General features: G+C 39.6%; 1 protein-coding gene and 1 pseudogene across 5 annotated transcripts; one reads left to right on the forward strand and one right to left on the reverse strand.

Moving 5' to 3' along the window:
• Window positions 1-7,772: 7,772 nt before the first annotated feature.
• LOC112908393 (chloride intracellular channel protein 1 pseudogene) lies at window positions 7,773-9,066 on the reverse strand (annotated as a pseudogene).
• A 167-nt stretch (window positions 9,067-9,233) lies between these two features.
• On the forward strand, window positions 9,234-19,921 carry SMIM8 (small integral membrane protein 8). 5 transcript variants are annotated; one of them, XM_025983848.2, is made up of 5 exons: window positions 9,307-9,698; window positions 10,011-10,163; window positions 10,963-11,012; window positions 17,605-17,765; window positions 19,488-19,921. In XM_025983848.2, exons 4-5 carry the CDS (start codon window positions 17,631-17,633, stop codon window positions 19,644-19,646), a joined length of 294 nt encoding a protein of 97 aa, XP_025839633.1. In that variant the 5' UTR covers window positions 9,307-9,698; window positions 10,011-10,163; window positions 10,963-11,012; window positions 17,605-17,630; the 3' UTR covers window positions 19,647-19,921. The 5 variants fall into 5 exon arrangements, with proteins under 5 accessions (XP_072592961.1, XP_072592972.1, XP_025839634.1 ...); XM_072736860.1 differs by lacking the exons at window positions 9,307-9,698; window positions 10,963-11,012 and adding an exon at window positions 9,234-9,299; XM_072736871.1 differs by lacking the exons at window positions 9,307-9,698; window positions 10,011-10,163 and adding an exon at window positions 9,239-9,299.
• Window positions 19,922-20,152: the final 231 nt, after the last annotated feature.

A 20,152-nucleotide genomic window follows, 5' to 3' on the forward strand; every position in this document is an offset into this window, starting at 1 on the left:
AGGCTCCCTTTCACAATATCTCACTCTCACCCTGATTCTCACTGGTCCATAGGCCCAAAGTAATGCTTTGGTTGGCCTTGCTTCCTTATGGTATCTCCTTCTTAACATCTCCCTAGTTCACTCAGCATTGCTTCAACAAATATTTCCAGAGCTTTTCAATGTGTCTGGGAATATAGCTATGAGCAAAACATGGAGCCTTCTTGGAGCTTACATGGAGTTTTATGGAGCTTTTGTGGGGTATTTGTGCCTTCATGGAACTTGCATCCTAATAAAGAAGAAAGACAAAAAAGAAATAAACTTTGTACGACAAATCCCCACAATTTGCTTCGACGTGGATGGAACTGGAAGGTATTATGCTGAGTGAAATAAGTCAATCGAAGAAGGACAAACATTTGGTCTCATTCATTTGGGGAATATAAAAAATAGTGAAAGGTAATAAAGGGGAAAGGAGAGATAATGAGTGGGAAATATCAGTGAGGATGACAGAACATGAGAGGCTCCTAATTCTGGGAAACAAACAAGGGGTGGTAGAAGGGGAGGTGGGCGGGGGGATGGGGTGACTGGGTGACGGGCACTGAGGGGGGCACTTGATGGGATGAACACTTGGTGATATGCTATATGTTGGCAAATTGAACTCCAATAAAATAAAATAAAATAAAATAAAATAAAATAAAATAAAATAAAATAAAATAAAATAAAAATGTAACCAACAAATAAATAAACTGTGATGCCAGGTAATGATACATTATATTTATTTACTTATTTTGGAGAGAGGGAGTGAGTATGGGGAGGGTCAGAGGGAGAAGGACAGAGAGAGAATCCCAAGCAGACTCTCCGCCCAGTGTGGAGCCTGATGCAGGGCTCAATACAACAATCCCAAGATCACAACCCAAGCTGAAATGAAGATCCAGATGCTTAACTGGCTGAGCCACCCAGGTGCCCCATGATATACTCTGTTTTAACATCCCTTGGGGTTCTCTCATGTGCATTTGGCACCAGGCCACCTATGTCTTCCATTCTGGCCACCTCATTTCATTAGCCATGACAGGAAGAAGATATCTCTTTACCAGCATGTGAGAATGTGGCAGCAGCACCACTCAGTGGAAAAGCTCTGCTCTATGGTCCCTGCTGGCTGCTGTTTTTCAGGCGCATACTCATTGCCCCAGCTGTGCATAATCTCAACTGGAAAGCAGGTCTACCTGTTGGGTGGACATCTGCCGAATTTGTCTTCCTATCATCTCTATCCTATCCAACTCCCAGGTAGCTGCTCCTCCACAACTGTGATAACATGACTCAACCCTCAACCCAGGCCTGACCAGTCATGGTACCCCCTTCCTCCTGTGCACAGCAGTTTGTCCTGAAAAAGGGCACATGACCCAATGGTCATAAGGATAATCAGAACCCTTCTATAAGATTTGAGATATGAAGGATTAGAAAAGCTCCCTTTCTAGTTGGATGTACTGTAACATGGTAGATGCCCAAAACTACCAGCAGGTATGTACCCAGTATATGGAATAAGTGTATCTAAAGAGATGAGACAAGGGAGTCCTGTTGATGTATTTGGATGTCCCATAACTCAATGTTCCCAAAACCAGTTGTCCCCTTGTACTCAACATTTTATGATGTAATACAGATCCTTTTGCACTTGAGTTAGTTTCAGTGATTTGCAACTGAAATAACAGTTATATGGTAAGTTTCCCAAGATCCTATATCCAAAAAATGCTCCGTTCTGTTTCTCCCATGTTTCTAGGGGGTCAGATCTTTTTTCTTATTGGCCACAGAACAAGTAACTCTCTCTTTCCATTTCTTCTCTATGAGCTTATGCATAAATCTCATCCCTCCCACTTAACCAAGAAAGACAGTCTGCTTATCTATCACCTCCTACATAGAGACACCAGAGTTTTTAGATGAGTAGGGGCAGGGTTTGCTGGCTCTTTGTGCTCAGTCTTTTTGGGGGCTCAAAATTATCCTGCTAGACTTCTCAGCTTATACAATAAATGAAATAAATGTAGCCACTTAACCTTACCCAAGAATGCAAAAAAAAAAAAAAAAGAAAGAAATTTTTCTTCTGGATAGATATGATTCTTCTCCAAGAGTCAGCTTCCAGGAAGATAATTTTTACACATCAAGCATGACTGAGCTGTGAGTATGATGTCTCCTCTGATTAACCATATAGAATAAGGAGTGAGGCAAAGGGCAGGGACAGGAAAGGGGATCCCAGCAGGAAATGTTGAGTGGAAAAGTGACACGACTAGACTTGTATTTGAGAAAGGAGAAGAGTTTAGAGAGGAGTTTGGCTGATGGCAAAGAAGCCTGTAATTAATCTACTCTCCTCTTAATCACCTCAGCTCCCTTAGATTACTAGGCATTCCTGCCCTGTTCTTCACACCATTCTGACTATCCTTTCTCAAACCCTTTCATGATTTCCTCCTGCTCCACTCACTCCCTCACTGTTGATGTTCCCAGTGCCTTGTAGCCCACCATTCTTTCTCTGCCTCCTCTCCTTATATGCTCACATCCACCCTCATAATTTTGCCTATTCTGTATGTTGATGATTTTTATTTTTTTAAAGATTTTATTTATTCATAAGGGACACAGAGAGAAAGAGAGAGGCAGAGACACAGGCAGACGGAGAAGCAGACTCCTTGCAGGGGGCCCCACGGGGACTCGATCCTGGGTCTCCAGGGTCACACCCTGGGCTGAAGGTGGCGCTAAACTGCTGAGCCACCCAGGCTGCCCTGTTGATGATTTTTAAATCTTTAAAAAGATTAAAAAGATCCCCCCAAACTTCAGATGCATATATCCAATACCATTAAAAGCCTGTCATCAGTCACAGGCAAACCTTGAAGGACTGGATAAGCCATAAGAATACCCAGCGAAGGAGCAGCTGGGGGCAGTCAGCCGCAGATCTTCCAGGTTTCCTCTAAGAAGGGGATTCTGGGAAGAGTACCACAGGGTCCACTACATCATCCTAATTTCCTTTTTCTCCTCTCACCTCCTACCCTTTCTACCCCAATTCAAGACAATCATCAGTCTTACCAGTTTGCCTGCTAATACCACCAAAATCCATCCCATATTCTCTATACTTCCTATTATGGTTCTAATCCAGGCCTTCACTCCCTCTCCTAGAATACTGCATTGGCTTTTTAACTAGTTCTGTGCCCTGTAGCCCGTCTTGCTCTCGGAGAAAGTTATATGAAACATACATTTGACCATGTAGTTCCTGGTTTAAATGACTGTGGTAACTTCCCATGACCTTCAGAATACTGTTCCAGTCCCTTACCATGGATGAGAGCCCCCCTGGACTGACCCTATATGTTTTTCCAATCTCATTTCTTCCCCATTTTCCATTTTATTATTCACACTCTGGTGAATATGTAATACACTTCATTGGACTGTATGGTTTCATGCTTTGAAGACTATTCATTCTGTTTCTCCTGCCCTGAAATATCCTTTCTAGCTTCCTTGCTTAGTTAATGCTTCTGATTCTCTCAGCTTGGTCATCAGCCCTTCCAGGGCAAGCGACATACCATTCTCTGTGCTTCCAAAGAAATGTGTGCACATAATTATGTTATCACTCATCGCATTATAATTGAGATGATCTGTTTTTATATTTGTCTCCTTCACCAATCTTTAAGATCCTCAAGGGCAGAGAATATATCTTAATCTTTAAATTCCCAATGTCCAGTATAGTACCTGTCACATGAAATGCACTAGAATTTTTTTCACTAAATTGAACCTAACTGCACTGATAAGGAACTCCAGCTTCTTCCACTCAATTAAAAAAACTTGAAATAAAAATGGTTTTAATTTTTCTTTTTTAAGGTGCTTGAGATTATGAGACTTCAGAAATATTAATATAGAATAAATCTTTTTTTGCTAGTATTTATAAATGTGATAAGAGTAAGTATAAGATGACCTGACATGGAAAGTACCAAAACCAGTTTTGCTAAAAATATTATGTGGAACAAAAACAGTAAATAATATCAGTTCCTCATTCTCATTTTTTAAACTAATTTATGTTTCCTACCATTTGATAGATTTTGTTTCTTTCCCATAAAAGATATTCCTATGATGCTAGACCAAAATATAGTTTTTACAAAAGCAAACATTTGTTCTTCTTAACTGTTCCCACTGGAAGTGGATTACTCCTCAAGCTACCAAGCAAATCAAATGCTCTTTTATATCAGGGAATTTGTAAATGGAGGACATTGTATCAATTACCTGTTGCCACAATAAAGCTGCACAACAACCAACACACCTATTTAAGCTCAGCTGATCTAGCAGACTTGTCTGATCTTGGTAGGTGGCTTTGCTGATCGTGCCTGGGTTTGTTCACATATCTGGGGCCAGCTGACTGATGGCCAGCCTCAGATAGCCTCAACTGGAATGATGAGGATGACTTGATTTAGCTCTATGTGGTTTTCATCTCCAGTTGACTAGTTGAGGTATAGTCACCAGTTCAAGCACTTTGTCATCCTCTGCTCCTGTCGTACTTGTTAATATCATATTAACCAAAATAAGTCACAAAGCCAATTCCAGAATCAGAGTGGGAGTGGAAACAGGAGCGAGGGGGAGGGTATAGAGGAGTAGAAAATTGGGATTATTATTATTATTAATTTTTAACGATTTTATTTATTCATGAGAGTCACAAAGAGAGAGGCAGAGACATAGGCAGAGGAGAAGCAGTCTCCCTGCGGGGAGCCTGATGCGGGACTCAATCCCAGGACCCTGGGATCATGCCCTGAGCCGAAGGTAGATGCTCAACCACTGAGCCACCCAGGTACCCCGGGATTATTTTATATCATACATGCTTAATTTTTCCCAGTTTGTCAGCTAATAATTCATTCAATGGAGTCATGTACCCCATAGTCCACGTTAATTATATTACCTACTTTGTCTTGGCTTAATGCTGGGGAAAACAAGCCAGTATTTATCTTATAAAAACAACAGCAACAACAAAAAAACAAACCCTGCTTTTGATAAAACAACACTAAATTAATGTCTGATTTTTATTAAATATTGTAAGTCAAGTATTAATTCATGCCGGAAAAGAAAAGAACCAGCACATCAGAGATTCCCCTGAGAAGGTTCACAGATCACCAGTATTGTCCCTGGGACACACTTGATGAACTCCTAATGGAGTTCACTTGATGAACTTCCTAATGGAAGCAGGTATATTTTGAAAATTTGAATGCATTTTCATAAAGACGAACTTTTGTTTTATGCAGCTAATCCCATCAAATATAAAATCTCTAATTCTAGCAAATACCAAATCTCCTGTTAAATATTATTAAGTATTGATGGTTCTGTTTAAAATGATTATAAAAGCTGATTTCAGACTGACCTCAGTCTTCAAAGTGATTTATTAAAAGCATGATAAAATGGAAAGAACTCTTGTTTATTCACATCACTTGCATTGCTTTCATATCCATGACTTTGGCAAAGCCTTTAGGCTTTTCTCTATTGTCTTTACCTACAGTTTACTCTTGTTTTACACATTCTTAAGCTTCATACTCTTTCACCTGATTAGTCTGGATTGATCATGACAGTAAAGGTACTTTTTTAAAAAAATATTTTATTTATTTATTTGAGAGAGAGAGAGAGAGAGAGAGAGAGAGAGAGAGGAGGAGGAGCAGGGAGGGAGAAGCAGAGAGAGAAAACAGACTCCCTGCTGCAGAGGGAGCCTGAAAAGCCTCTATCCCAGGATCCTCAGATCTTGACCTGAGCAGAAGGCAGATGCTTAACCGACGGAACCACACAAGTGGCCCATAAAGGTAGTTTGGTTTCCATAATGATACTTGGCATTTTACTGATTAGGTAGGAGAACCCTAAGGGATGAGAAGAAAATACAGGTATGTTGATAATGAAAGACAAAGAACGTTTTGTAGTCTTTCATTTGTTCTGTGGCAACTCCACAAATAACTTTTTCTTTTCTTTTCTTTTCTTTTCTTTTCTTTTCTTTTCTTTAAGAAAATTTTGAACATCATCTGGAAGTTTGATATTGTGTTTGGTATGTAGATCCTTTGGCTGATTTTGTGGGCAACTTCCCCCCTACCCCAGTTTTACTAAAATATAATTGACAGATAACATTGTGCAAGTTTGAGTTGTACAATGTCTTGATTTAACACACATATATATTGCAAGCTGATAACCACCATGGTATCAGCTAGTTTTTTGGGTGGTGTGTGTGTGTGTGTGTGAGAATATTTATTTATTTTAAAGATTTTATTTCATTCATGAAAGACACAGAGGGAGAGAGAGAGGCAGAGACACAGGCAGAGAGAGAAGCAGGCTCCATGCAGGGAGCCTGATGTGGGACTCAATCCTGGGACTCCAGGATCATGCTCTGAGCCTAAGGCAGATCCTTAACCACAGAGCCACGAAGGTGTCCCTGGTGAGAATATTTAAAATCTACTCTTAGCAACTGTCAGGTATAAACTACTTATTAACTGTAATCACTATGCTGTGCTTTAGATCTTCAGAAACTATTCACCTTCTAACTGGAAGTTTATAATCTTTGACCAATATCTCCCCATGTCTCCTATGCCCTTAATTCCTGGTAACCGGCATTCTAGTCTCTATTTCCACGCATTTGTCTTTTTTTAGATTCTGCATGATATACAGTACTTGTCTTTCTCTAACTTACTATGCTTAGTGTAATGGCCTCAAGATCCATCCACATTGTCACAAACAGCAGGATATTCTTCTTTCTCAGGGCTAAATAGTATTCCATTGTACATATATACTACATCTTCTTTATCCATTCACCCACTGACAGACACTCAAGTTGTTTTCATATTTTGGCTATTGTAAAAATGCTGCACATAAACATAATGGCATGCAGATATCTTTTTGAGATAGTAATTTCATTTACTTTGGATATGTTTCTGAAAGTAGAATTGCTGGATCATGTGGTATTTCTATTTTTAATTTTTTGAGGAACCTCCATACTGTTTTCAATAGTGGTTGCACCAGTTTACATTCCCACCAACAGTGCACAAGCATTCTCTTTTGTCCACATCCTCATCAACATTTATCTCTTGTCTTTTTTGATGATAGTCATTCCAACAGGTGTGAGATGATATCTCATTGTGGTCTGGATCTGTATTTCCCCTATGATTTGTGATAATGAGCATCTTTTTATGTCACAAACAGCTTTTTAATTAAAATTTAACTTATTTTGTCAGAAGACTGTCTAGTAATACCAGATGCCGATGAACTTTTAGAAATTAAACCTCAAGTCAAATATAAAATCAATTTGGCTTGAATGAACAAGTTTAAATTCAAAATTCATTTGCCCAAACTTTAACACAAATCCATGCCCAAATCTGGGCACCTGCTATTCTATTTTGTTTGTTTTATTAATTTTAAAATTGTTGTATTTTTAAAATTACTATCATTTTTAAAAATAGCTTCCAGGCCCAGCACAGAGCCCAATATGGGGCTTGAACTATGACCCTGAGATCAAGATCTGGGCTGAGATCAAGAGTCAGAACTTTAACCAATGGTACCACCCAGGCACCCACTCATGCAACTGGTATACCAACAAACTTAAACATCAAGAAAGTATTACTTTAATATTTTATTTATTTATTAGAGAGAGAGAGAGAGAGAGACAGGCTCCGTGCAGGGAGCCCGACGTGGGACTCGATCCCGGGTCTCCAGGATCAGGCCCTGGGCTGAAGGCGGCGCTAAACCGCTGAGCCAACAGCAGGGCAACCTGGGCTGCCCCCAACAAATTTATGTTTTATTTATTTATTTTCCCAATCTGTATTTTACTACTGAAATACACTGTCCTACCCACACCACCCCACAATAAAAATCTTACCTAGATTCCCCATCATCCCCTCCAGCCCCCCAGCCAGCCCTGTACAAGCGCTTCAGGATTCTCTGCCCACTGGCCATTTTGAAGTGTGTCCTTTGGGTAGCCACGTGAAATCCAGCTGGTGTCTTTGTGGACAAAATGGAGAGGAGAGAGGGAGCCTCAGGAGGGACTTATTTGAGGGCCTTGGCCACTTGCTCATAAGCCAGCTCGATCTCCTCATCATGTGGACAGGTGGAGGCAAACTCTTCCCGAGCAAAGGCATTACGCAGGTACCGATGCACTCCGCGGAACACCTCTGGGATGGAGAATCCCTGTATTTCTTACACACCACCTGTACTATGTGGAGCTTTGGCAAGAGGTTGCAGTCAGCCAGAGTGAGCTCATTGCCATCCAGAAACTTCCTCTGTGAGATGCCCTCATCCTCAGCACTGGTCTCATCCACTTCTTCTGGGAGGGGGAATGTCAGGTAATTGTCTAAAACTTTCAGGGCTTTCAGGAGCCCCTTCTCCAGATTATCATTGAGTGCCGGGTTTGAATTCTTGATGTAAGCAGAACATTTGGCAAATATGTCTAGCCCAGCCGTGTTGGATTCAGGGTTCAGAGCTGCCAGCTTGGGGTGCCTGGGAGGGCACAGCACTGCCTCCAGAAACTCCTCAATCTTGTTGGTGTCTGTGCCCTACAGAAGGAATGGGAGCTGCCCTCCTGGGCACAGCTTCTGTACTTTCTTGGTCCGCCTCTTGGTGTCAACAGTGGTTAGGTGACTCCTTTGAGCCAGAGTACCATGAACAGTCTCTGGGAGAAGGGGCAGTTCCCAATCTTGGCCCCATGACTGCCAGCCTTCACGAACAGTTCAACCTGAGGTTGTTCTTCAGCCATGGTTGCGACGGGCCCCCCAACAAATTTAACATCAGGGAAGTATGTACAGGTCAGCAACCCTACCTATTCTTATCACACCACAGCTCCACACACCTTGCACCTTGCAATGTCAAGGCACTAATAGAATTATTAGTTATTACTAATAACTATTACTAATAGACAGAGCATAACTGCACATCTGACTGTGCGTTTAAAATCGGGGCAGGAGGACACCAAATCCCAGCCTTCTTTCCCACCTCAGAATACTTTGTTTCCAGCAAATAAATATATATAGATTCCTAGGTGATGTCTCCTTTTATTCATACAAAACACAGGCACACAAAATTAGAACCTTGGGAGGCTGATAAACTAAAGGTAAGAAAGGAAGAAACTAAACATGCCGCCTGCAGGTTCCTGCAGGGGAGTCCGTGGGCGCGCCCCCCTGGGACGCACCGAGCCCCAGTCCTGGGTCCCGCGCCCCGCGCGCCCCTGCGTCGCAGCCTCCCAGCTGCAGGGGCCGCTGTGGCGCCGAGCCGGCTGCGCGCCGGGCCGCTCTGTCCCGCAGGCGGAGACGAGGCGGAGCTGGGAGGCGGCGGCGGAGGTGACCTCGCGGCAGGTGAGCGGCGGCTGCTGGCAGGTGACGGCGGGGCTCGGCGCGGCCGCCCCACCACGCTCTCTGCTCCCTGACCTTGGAGGGCCGGTGGCCCTGCAGGCCTGACTCCCCGGTGCGTCGGGGCCTCGCCGCTCGTGGGGGCCCCAAGCCGTCCGGGGGAGCCCCCTCCCGTGCCAGGATCCCGGCCTGGTCATGGACCCCCTCGCACATCCCCACATCCTGGACACTATCGTGCTGTCCCAGCTCACCAAACTCTTATTTAGGGGGAAACGGTGTCACGTGCTCTCCTGGCAGCACAGCGTCTGGAACTTGGTTGAATGCAGTTTCCTTTTCTGGAGGCTTCACGTGCGTCTGTCTTTGAGTAACAGCCGCTGCACACGGAGAGGGGAGCAGACCTAAGTGGTACTTTACGGCCCTCGGATTGTCTGTCGCAGCCGCTGTGAACATCTTTCTGCCCCCCCCCCCTTTTAAGATTATTTATTTATTTATTTATTTATTTATTTACTTACTTATTTACTTATTTACTTATTTATCTATTTATCTATTTATCTATTTATCTATCTATCTATCTATCTATCTATCTATTTATCTATTTATTTATTTATTTATTTATCTATCTATCTATTTATCTATTTATTTATTTATTTATCTATCTATCTATCTATTTATTTATTTATTTATTTATTTGTTTGTTTGTTTGTTTGTTTGACACAGAGAGAGCCAGAGACACAGGCAGAGGGAGAAGCAGGCTCCATGCAGGGAGCCCGATGTGGGACTCGATCCCAGGATCACACCCTGGGCCGAAGGCGGCAGCACTAAACCGCTGGGGCCCTGGGGCTGCCCCCAACATCTTTCTCCCTTACTCAGGTACAGTAAGTTCAAGAAATGGAAAGACACTTTTAAAACTAGGTGTTTTTTGTTTTTTTGTTTTGTTTTGTTTTGTTTTTTTGTTTTACATCAAAAACAAGAACTACAGAATCCATTTAGAAAATTCAAGTGTTTACAATTTTAGGTTTTCTAAGTCTGGTGATAACGTGTAGGTGCAGCATCTTACCGATTTTGGAGTACTGTGGGGGTAAGTAGTGGATTAAGGGTGAGCTGGAAATGGAGAGGCCTGGATTATTTCACTCCCATTGGCAAAGACAATCTCTTTGGGTCTAGGTTTCTCTGTTTAAAAAAGGGAATTGGGGCAACCCGGGTGGCCCAGCGGTTTAGGGCCGCCTTCGGCCCCGGGCGTGATCCTGGAGACCCGGGATCAAGTCCCATGTCGGGCTCCCTGCATGGAGCCTGCTCCTCCCTCTGCCTGTGTCTCTGCCTCTCTCTCTCTTCTCTGTCTCATGAATAAATAAATAAAATCTTAACAAAAAAGAAAAGAATTTGACTAGATGGTATGACAATAGCTGTTAACATTGAACATCTGTTATATCTTTTTTTTTTTCTGTTAAATCCTTTTAAAAGTGTGATCTCAATCCACACAGCTGTTCCATGCAGTAGGTAACATTACCCCTTTGGGTGGAGACTGAGGCCCACAGAGGTTGTCACTTATTCCAAGAGCTCCAGCTTATGAGTAGCAAAGTTGGAATTTGAGGCTATGCTGAATTCCCTCAAGGCATAAAACCCTGATTCTATCCCAAACTTGCTTATTCTAATTTAAATTATTTTACAGGTGTTCTGTCCCAGACTTCAAATTATTTTCTTAAATATCAAGATACTGTGGTAAGTGAAACTAAAATAACAAGTATATTTTATATCTCACTAAAATAGTTTGTCCATTTTATAATTCCTTAAGTCTTAAAGGCTTTGATTATTGCTAAGTTTCCTTCTCTCTAACATTCTATAATTCTAGTAATTTTGTTTTGACATCTTCTATTGAGATACTGATTTCAAAAATGAATATCTGAAGATTAAATTTTTCCCCAAAGTAACTCATAGTCTTTTTGTCTTGGTCTGATTTCCATGTACAACATGATATAGATAGTCATGCCAATTTTATGTCAATGAGTTGTTTAATACCCGTTGCCAAATACTTTCTGGATCATCCCCCTGACCGAGAATTTTAGTGAAGGAAGGAAAATTATCAAAAAATGACCAGTTCTGACTGTCTAAGACTATCTCGTACAGCCTCACACATTGTGTATTATTAATTCCAGGAGGGCGCTATTCTCACACTTTGAGGTGTGAATGACCCTCATGGAGCTGTGTAAGGAGGCATCCTTTATCACTGCAGCTTCCTTTTCCCATCACATATTTCCTTCACAAGAGGATGGACAGAAGAAAAAGGTGAACTTTTTACCAGGGAGAGACATAGGAAGTAAATAGAGCTTAATTTAGATAATTTTTATTTACAGGTAGGTATGAAAAATCTTACCCTTAAAAAATATATAAACGACAGTTTCATATCATTTGTCAATAAAGGAACAAGAAACGAATGATGGAAAAATGGAAAAGAAATACAAGAAGGGCTCCAGGATAGATTGCATCAGCCAGGGGTGGCCTCTTGGATACCTGATTTATTGAGTATTTTGCAAGTGGGCCCACACACAGACTAATCACTTAGTCTTAGCTAGGAGCAGAGCAATGCCAAGTTTCCATCATCCCTGCCAGACGCTGTGTGTGTTTGTTTTGTGTGATTTCCTTTTTAACACAATAAATGAGAAGTTTCTCCCTAGCTTAAAAATAAATCTGTCTTTAAAAGTGAGTTGAAGAAAAAAAAAAAAAAGTGAGTTGAAGTAGAGATTGGTCAATATCATATGCAAATATAAGTAAGTGCTTGCAGTGGGAAACAAGAGTAAGGGAGAAAATTGGACAAAGTGATGGGAGGACAAGTTCTGGAGGAAGTGTGCTAGATATTAAATAGATGTTTTTGTCTTAGGTACAGTTCATTTGAGTGGTGATGTCAGATTACTGGTGTGCTTTGAATTTATGATTAGTTCAGCAGCTTTTATAAATGGAATTTACATTAGCTCTGCATTTGAAAATAGCTAGTCAGCTTTCACTTCTAGATTAAAAGTTTACTTTTTTTAAAAAAAATAAGTATCGTAAAGTTTCTTTTTTTTAAAGATTTATTTATTTATTTATGTATTTATGTATTTATTTATTTATTAATGAGAGATACAGAGAGAGAGAGAGTCAGAGACACAGGCAGAGGGAGACACAGGCTCCATGCAGGGAGCCTGACATGGGACTCGATCCTGGGTCTCCAGGATCATGCCCTGGGTTGAAGGCAGTGCTAAACCGCTGAGCCACTGGGTCTGCCCAAAAGTTTACTTTTGATGTAGGTATTTGTTTTCCCCTCAAATTTTGACTGTGAACAAAATGCTCAAGGTTTTGCACTCTCTCTATATACTTATCCAACCAACATTTTTAATTTCTGCTCCAGCCATATATCTATAGCTCTGTGGGCCAGGCATGTGAAGAGATTCAAAAGAACTTTCTACATGACAAGATACTGTATTATTTTGTGTCTTATATATAACATTTTTGGCTACTAAAGCCCTTTTTAGACTCAGTAATCTACATTTTTTATTCAAAGTATATGTTAAGATTCTTTGTTCAATAGATTGTATAAACAAATTCATGTAATTTTGGGGAGAACTATTATAACATCTTCAGTGACTGTGGCTCATAAAAAAAGCAGCAATGGGGAACTTGGGTGCCTCAGTCGGTTGAGCATCCAACTCTTGATTTGGGCTCCGGTCATGATCTCAGGGTCATGAGACTAAACTCCGATTTGGGCTCCTTACTCAGTGTGTGGAATCTGCTTGTCCCTCTCCCTCTGCTCCTTCTCCGACTCTCTCAAATAAAATATTTAAAAAAGCAATAAAATTGAACTGTCTCATACCACATCTTATGAAAGACTGATATATAATGGAAAATGTTACTTATACACTTTGTTGAAAGTATCACAAGCAATGGAAATTGTGGCATATGAAATCTTGTTTCTCTTTTAAAGATTTTTATTTATTTATTCACGAGAGATACAGAGAGAGGCAGAGACCTAGGCAGAGGAAGAAGCAGGCTCCCAGCAAGGATCCCAATGCAGGACTCAATCCCAGGACCCCAGGATCATGACCCAAGCCAAAGGCAGACACTCAGCCACTGAGCCACCCAGGTGCCCCTGTAGCATATGAAATTTTTTAAATATAGTGTGGTAGGTAATCCCTTAATTTGTAAATGTCCCTTTAATAAACATTTCTGGTGGCTTCCAGTTCAAGTATTTGTCATTTCTGGTAAAAAGTTTAACATAAATAGTGCATTATTAAGTGAATATGGATGTCTAGAGATTGCAGTATAATAAATACTGCCTTAGTTATTTACTTCATTACAAAGAAAACATAGGTTCTACTAAGGAAAAGAGGAGACCAAGGAATCTTGCAAATAAAATTAAGTCCTTATAGGGGTGCCTGAGTGGCTCAGTCTATTAAATGTTCAACTTTTAATCTCTGGTCTTGATATCGGGGTCATGAGTTCAAGCCCCACGTTGGGCTCCCCACATTGGGGGTTGGGCTTCTTGTGTTGCACTTCCCACTGGGTGTAGAGTCTACTTAAAAACAAATTAAGTCATTACAATTCATGTTAGAATACTTAGTCCATAGTTTTTGTAGACATTTCATATAGGTTGAATTTCAACATTTAACATCACTGAATCCCTTTGAGTTAATTTAAAATTTTTTTGCATCCCTTTGATTTTGAAATGGTGAAATCTCTCTTGTTTTTGGACTTGAGGTAAGGACTGAGTTAACCATACTCAATTCTTGGCACATTTTTATAAATGCAGAATGTATGTGATTAACTGTGGTCTGAAAACCCTTCTGTGCTCTACAGTATGTGCCCTCTGTACCCACCTTCCCCATTATCTTGTTTTTCTTCCCAGTAAATAACTTTAAACCATATTCTACTGGATATCTTTGTTTTAATTATATGCAGCAGTTTCTCATTAATTGAAGAAAAATGCTGCTTTGGCAGTTTATGGTTAGATGACCTACCTTTGTGTATTTGCTTTTTCAGGCCTTCCTACTATTTTTTATCTAATGCCTTAGTTTCAATTAGCAGTATACTCTGAGGCTGTGATTCAGTCCTCACAGTATGACTATTGTATTAACTATTTCCTGCCTCACATTTTTATTATGGGCATAGCCGATTTACAGACTATACTATTGCATCCACTTTAGTGATTGCTTCTTTCTGAATTTTCTTTCTCCCTGTTACAGTCAATCGTGTTAAGTAGAAACATCACTGGCACTAGGCTTAGGCATCTGGTAACCCACATTTGTCACTTAAATTCTAAAGGCATTAGTACATGCCAAGTACCCTGCTCTCATGGCTGAGAGGGAAAGATGAAATGCTAGCAGTTTTAATAGAAGGAAATGAAAGCAATAAGAGTAGATTGTTGCCATGAGAAAGGAGTAGCAGCAAAGAAATCCTTCCCCCTATATTGTTGACGTTATTGAGGGATTAGGTCATAAATGAAGAGGAAGTTAAAGGGATTCTGGGCAGAAGCAAATGCCAGTTCCCTATAATAGCTATGTTTGTGTGGTATCAAGAAATTAGTGCAGGTCAGAGTGCTTGGCTGGCTCCATTAGAAGAGCAGGTGACTTTTGATCTCAGAGTTTGAGCCCCATGTTAGGTGTAGAGATTACTTAAATAAACTTAAAAAAATGTTTTTAAGTTAGTGCAGGACATGGGCACGGCACATAAGTGGACCTCTTGGTCAGCAGAAAGCAGTGGATTTTTTTGCCAGCCTTGGGCAAGATGAGTTTCAAGCAAGTGTATATGGCTGCACAAATTTCAGGCACATTATGAAATTGTTTTAGAAGTTGTCTGTAGTGAAAAAAAAAACCTAGTTCCAGTGGAAAAAATTAGTAACTTGCATACAGGAGAAATTTAAAAAAAAAAAAAAACAATTACTAGTTACAGCTTGAATGATGTTTGAAATGCTAATTAAGTTAATGAGTTGCTACCTCATGTACTTCATGGCCAAGGTAGACTTTGCAAAAGAAGTAAACAAAGATTGATCATTGCTCTATTCTGCTATAATGCATCTTGGACAGGAAAGGTGAGACTCTTTGTCATTGGCAAGTCAGTTTACCCTCAGTGCTTCAGATATGTTTGTTTGGGGGATCCCTGGGTGTCTCAGCGGTTTAGCGCCTGCCTTTGGCCCAGGACGCGATCCTGGAGTCCCGGGATCAAGTCCCAAATAAATAAATAAATAAATAAATAAATAAATCTTTAAAAAAAAAAATGTTTGTTTGCTCCCCTGTAGTTACCAAACCAGTACCTGTACCTGAAAAATGAGAGGTTTATTTAACGAATGGCCTGGTAATGTTGGCAAGAGAATGAAAGGAGCAAAACATGATATCCTCAGCTGGTAGACAATTGCTCTGCCTACAACATAGCCCTATGCATGGATCATGCATGTGTTGAGTTTTTCCCATTGAACTGCACAGCCATTCTAAAGCTATCAGATGGGGGTATAATTTTCACAGTGAAAGCGCACTGCTGAAACAATTCTAAATTTAGAAGAGAAAACAGAAAATAGAATGAAGCTAGCTATTGATATGATTGCTGAGATCCGGTGGTCTGTAGAGCCATCCACATAGTGAAATTTTGGCAGAAAACAGACATGATTCCTGTGGAATCCCCTGAGGTTAACCAGGAAGAAGACTGCAAACCAAGCATGGTATTTGAAATAGTCTGGTACTCAGTTGTTACTGGTCTCTCAAACCAGTTTGATTTTAAAGATTTTGTAGCTAGAGATAACAAGTTGAACTATTTTCCAAGAGTTAGCAAATCCTAAAATTGGTATAGAAGAGCTAACTAATGTCAAAGTGGATGATGATGATGATGATGATGATGATGACAGTGACAACCATAATATTCAGTGGATGATGGAACAGGGGACAGTGAACATTTCAGAAGCCCCGGCAAGTATATATAAGAAGCATTAAGAATCTATCCCTTCAAAAAAAAAAAAAATTTCCCTTCAGGTAGGTGTTTCTGATGAAGTATTTATCTAAGTGGTATAGATGAAGTAACTACTTCAACAAAAATAGTTTTGAAAAAACAACTCCTGGGGTACCTGGGTGGCTCATTCAGTTAAGTGTCTGCCTTTGTTCGGCTCAGGTCATGATATCAGGATCTTGGGATCAAGCCCTCCATCAGGCTCCCTGCTCAGTGGGCAGTCTGCCTCTCTCTCTCCCTCTGCCCCTCCCACTCATGCGTGCGCACGCGCACGCTCTCTCTCTCTCTCTCTCTCTCACAAATAAATAAATATAATCTTAAAAAAATAGTTTAAAAAAACCTGAACTCCTAATTTTCTCCATACTTAATTAAATTGCAACAATATTGCTTTTATAAAATCTGTAAAATGAAAGACTTAAAGACTCTGTATGAACAAAGCCACAATGAGTGTTTAAATATGAATGTTGGACTCTTGTGTCATAACGTACTATATGGTAGGGTTGCAGCATTTCCCCAGAGAAGTTTATTATATTGTCATTAATTTCAGCCTTTAAAAGATTTCTTTACCTACTTCTTCCCTTCCAACCCTTCCCTTCCTCCCCAACATTAGGTGGCAGGAATGATAAGAATAAGCTTTTGCCTATTAGTACCTAGAAGAGAAGAATATTCACAAAATGTTGACTTTTTAGCTGGGAGAACCAGAAGCTAAAAGACACATTTGGATTTAATAGGATAGAGTTAGAGTAATTTAGAGAAAGAAGGATATTCAGATTGAGGAGATAGCAGAACAATCCTTCCCAGAAAGTCACTGACAGGACAATGAGGAGTGAAAATAACTACTTAGCCTTACTGCTTGGTGCTCATGCTTGGGTAGGCCAGCAGATTGTTGAGAAGCACAGGCCAGAGGGAAGCTGTGGGAGAAATTGAGGGATGCTAGCGTCCTTTCAGCTGTTGGAAGGTGAGGAAGAGTGAAAATGGGAGGAAATAAGGATATGGATTAACCACTGCCCCCCCCCCCCACCCTTAATACCTCTTTCATATAACAAGATACGATGTGACTCAGACCAAGGAATAATTCTCCAGGCTTCTGTGAAAGTAGGAAAACAACTTTCGCCCACCTCACTGGTTTGTTCTGAGAGATGAGAAAATATGTTTCACCAAACAACATTTAAAGCACCATTTACAAATACATGATATACAAAGTAATAAAACAATTGGTAATCACTTTTGGTATCTATCTGGACTAGAATTCAAAAAAATGAATGAGTACGGAATGATTTTTTAAAGAACATTATCAAAAAACATGGTCATGAAAAAAGTATTTTTTTATTATTTTTTTTATTTTTAGGTAATAAATCATCGTTAGTCAAGAAGATGTCTTCAGCACCTGAGTCTCCCGGCTTTAAAAAGGAACCACCCAAAGAGAAAGACTTTCAAAATCCAGGGCTTAGAGGAGTCCGCACAACAACCTTATTTCGAGCTGTGAATCCAGAGCTCTTCATTAAGCCTGTAAGAAATATATTTAGGATAAGATGTTATGTTCAGTTTAGTTAGGCTATCAGAAATAGGAAGTTTTTATTTTCCTGTAACATTTGATTGTATCATGAAAATTTCATGTTGACTAATGACCTCTCAATAAAAGCAGGTGGAAGGAAAATTTTAAATGCTATTTTTTAAATGCTATTTTTCTGAATATACATGTAAAACTAATTATTTTGAGGGTATTGAGAGCCTTAACACAATATAGTCGCACTTTAATAGATCACTTCTCAAATTCCTATTTAAACTTTTATTTTAATGGTTGTACTAATTTGAAGGAAATTTTTGTTATTTGATCAGGTACTATTAAGTAAATAAGATCTTCCCTTGAAACAAAACAAAATAAAAATCTGGTCATTCTTAGAGACTACAATTCCAGCCTTTATTATATTTTTACTTAAGGGATATTACAAATATTATGAAAAGTTACAAAACATACACTTGTACACTGTAAAGGAGTTAGCTAATCATTTATATTCTTGTTGCAAATTATTGACTATATTTGACCAGTTTTATTTTTAAATAAAGATAAATTTGTTTTAAATGAATGTATGAAATCAAGTTATTATACAATATATTTAAATGAATTGAATTTGGTTAGAGTATTAACATAGTTGCCAGTGTAAACTGTTTTAAAGTTAAATAGGTCAGTTTAACAATCAAATCATTAAGTCAAGGTAGAATGTTTTACAACCTTTGAACAGATTTGTTGTTTTAATTGCCAAGTGCATTTCAAGATTTGTAGATTCAAACTGCTTTGAGCTTGTGGCCTTTCTTGTGTGTCCATCCAAGTGAAAAATTTTGACCTTTATTCTTTTGATGATTAAGATTTGAAATAGCAATACAGCAGATATGACAGAAGCAGAAAATACTAATTGAAAGTTGTATTGATTACAATTACTGTGCACTCACACTGACCTACGAAAGGCTAATTTGTTGAGTGTGAATGCACAAAAAAGAAGATATGAGTTATACCACAGACGGGACAAAACATTTCTGTGGAGTTGTGAACATCTTGCCTATTTTTTTTTTCCAGTTTCAAAGTTATATTGCTTTGTCTCTTAGGGTCTTAGAGTTTTCAGCAGTTAATCAAGGTTATAACAGCATTGTATCTGCCCAATCACTAAATTTATTGAGCTTATAGAGTAGGTTCCCAGAGAAGAGTGTATAGATTGTTATTTTTGTTACACTTAATATATGACATGAAAATGAAAGGCTTTTTGCAAGTTATCCATGAACTCAGGCAAGAAGAATAGCATGTATACTTTATTCCTAATAAGATTAACTAATTGAAGTTTTGCCTGTGGGGAAGCTGGGTTCAGGCAAGTTAAGCAGCTTTTCCATGTCACCCAGATAACAATGAAAACCAGATCCATTTCCGTGCCTCATTCCCCTTCGCCTCTCTTCCAACCACCATGTTCCTGAAGGTGGAGGCCTGAGAACCAGGTTGGAGACAGGAGAAAGACTAGAGAGGAGAAGCAAGAGTCTTCTATAATCTTTGAATGATCAGGAGCTGAAGTAATTGAATAAGGAACTAGGTAAATTGTTATAATGGAAAATATCACCACAGGAATGCTAATGTGGTGATAAAGTCTTGGTGTGTCAAGGGGGAAGTGCCACAAATATTTGGGTCTCCTCAAATTATTAGTCTTAATGATGATTTATCTTTTTTTTTTTTTTTGTCTTTGGCAGAACAAACCTGTAATGGCTTTCGGATTGATAACTCTTTCACTTTGCGTGGCATATATTGGTTATCTACATGCAACACAAGAGAATAAAAAGGACCTGTACGAAGCTATTGATAGTGAGGGACACAGTTACATGAGGAGAAGAACATCTAAATGGGACTAATAGTGCTGGATAGCACCAACGGAGCTTCTTAAAGGGCCCTGAAATCTTCAAAGGAAAGACTTTGTGAGTGCATAGTATCAGCTTCTTGTTCTGGAAAGTGCTGATGAGGAAAAAAAGGTAGCAGTTGCAGCCAGGCCCTGAGGCTGCAGCCCTTACCTAATTCTTTTTCCACAGTGGGAGCTTCTCAATTAAGTCCTCGTATCAAAGTGCCAAGAGAACGGAAGTTTTTGTTAATTATTAAGTTCTATATAATAAAAGAACCCAATGCTGTGAAATTTGCAGGGTATTTTTTAATGTTTTAAGGTGAATTGTTCATTTGCAACTGTTGTGAGAGTTTTGTTTTGTTTTGCTATTTGCAAAGGCAATGTTCATTTTCTTCCTGGCACAAAACCTGTTATTTATGAAAAGATATTATGAAGCCTGCAGTCAACATTCAAGACAAAGAATTTTTAGAGTCATAGGTGGCTCATATATTTAGGTACTCCATTTCAGCTACTTTTGGACCA

This window comes from Vulpes vulpes, chromosome 1 (assembly GCF_048418805.1).
Source record: "Vulpes vulpes isolate BD-2025 chromosome 1, VulVul3, whole genome shotgun sequence".
NCBI lineage: Eukaryota > Metazoa > Chordata > Mammalia > Carnivora > Canidae > Vulpes > Vulpes vulpes.

Bases quoted from the DNA above. Each gene is read 5' to 3' on its own strand.
- SMIM8 (XM_072736860.1), top strand. From the start codon at position 10,064: ATGTGGGACTCGATCCCAGGATCACACCCTGGGCCGAAGGCGGCAGCA. The intron at 10,164-17,604 runs GTACAGTAAGTT...TTTTATTTTTAG, and splicing joins CATCTTTCTCCCTTACTCAG to GTAATAAATCATCGTTAGTC. The intron at 17,766-19,487 runs GTAAGAAATATA...TGTCTTTGGCAG, and splicing joins CAGAGCTCTTCATTAAGCCT to AACAAACCTGTAATGGCTTT.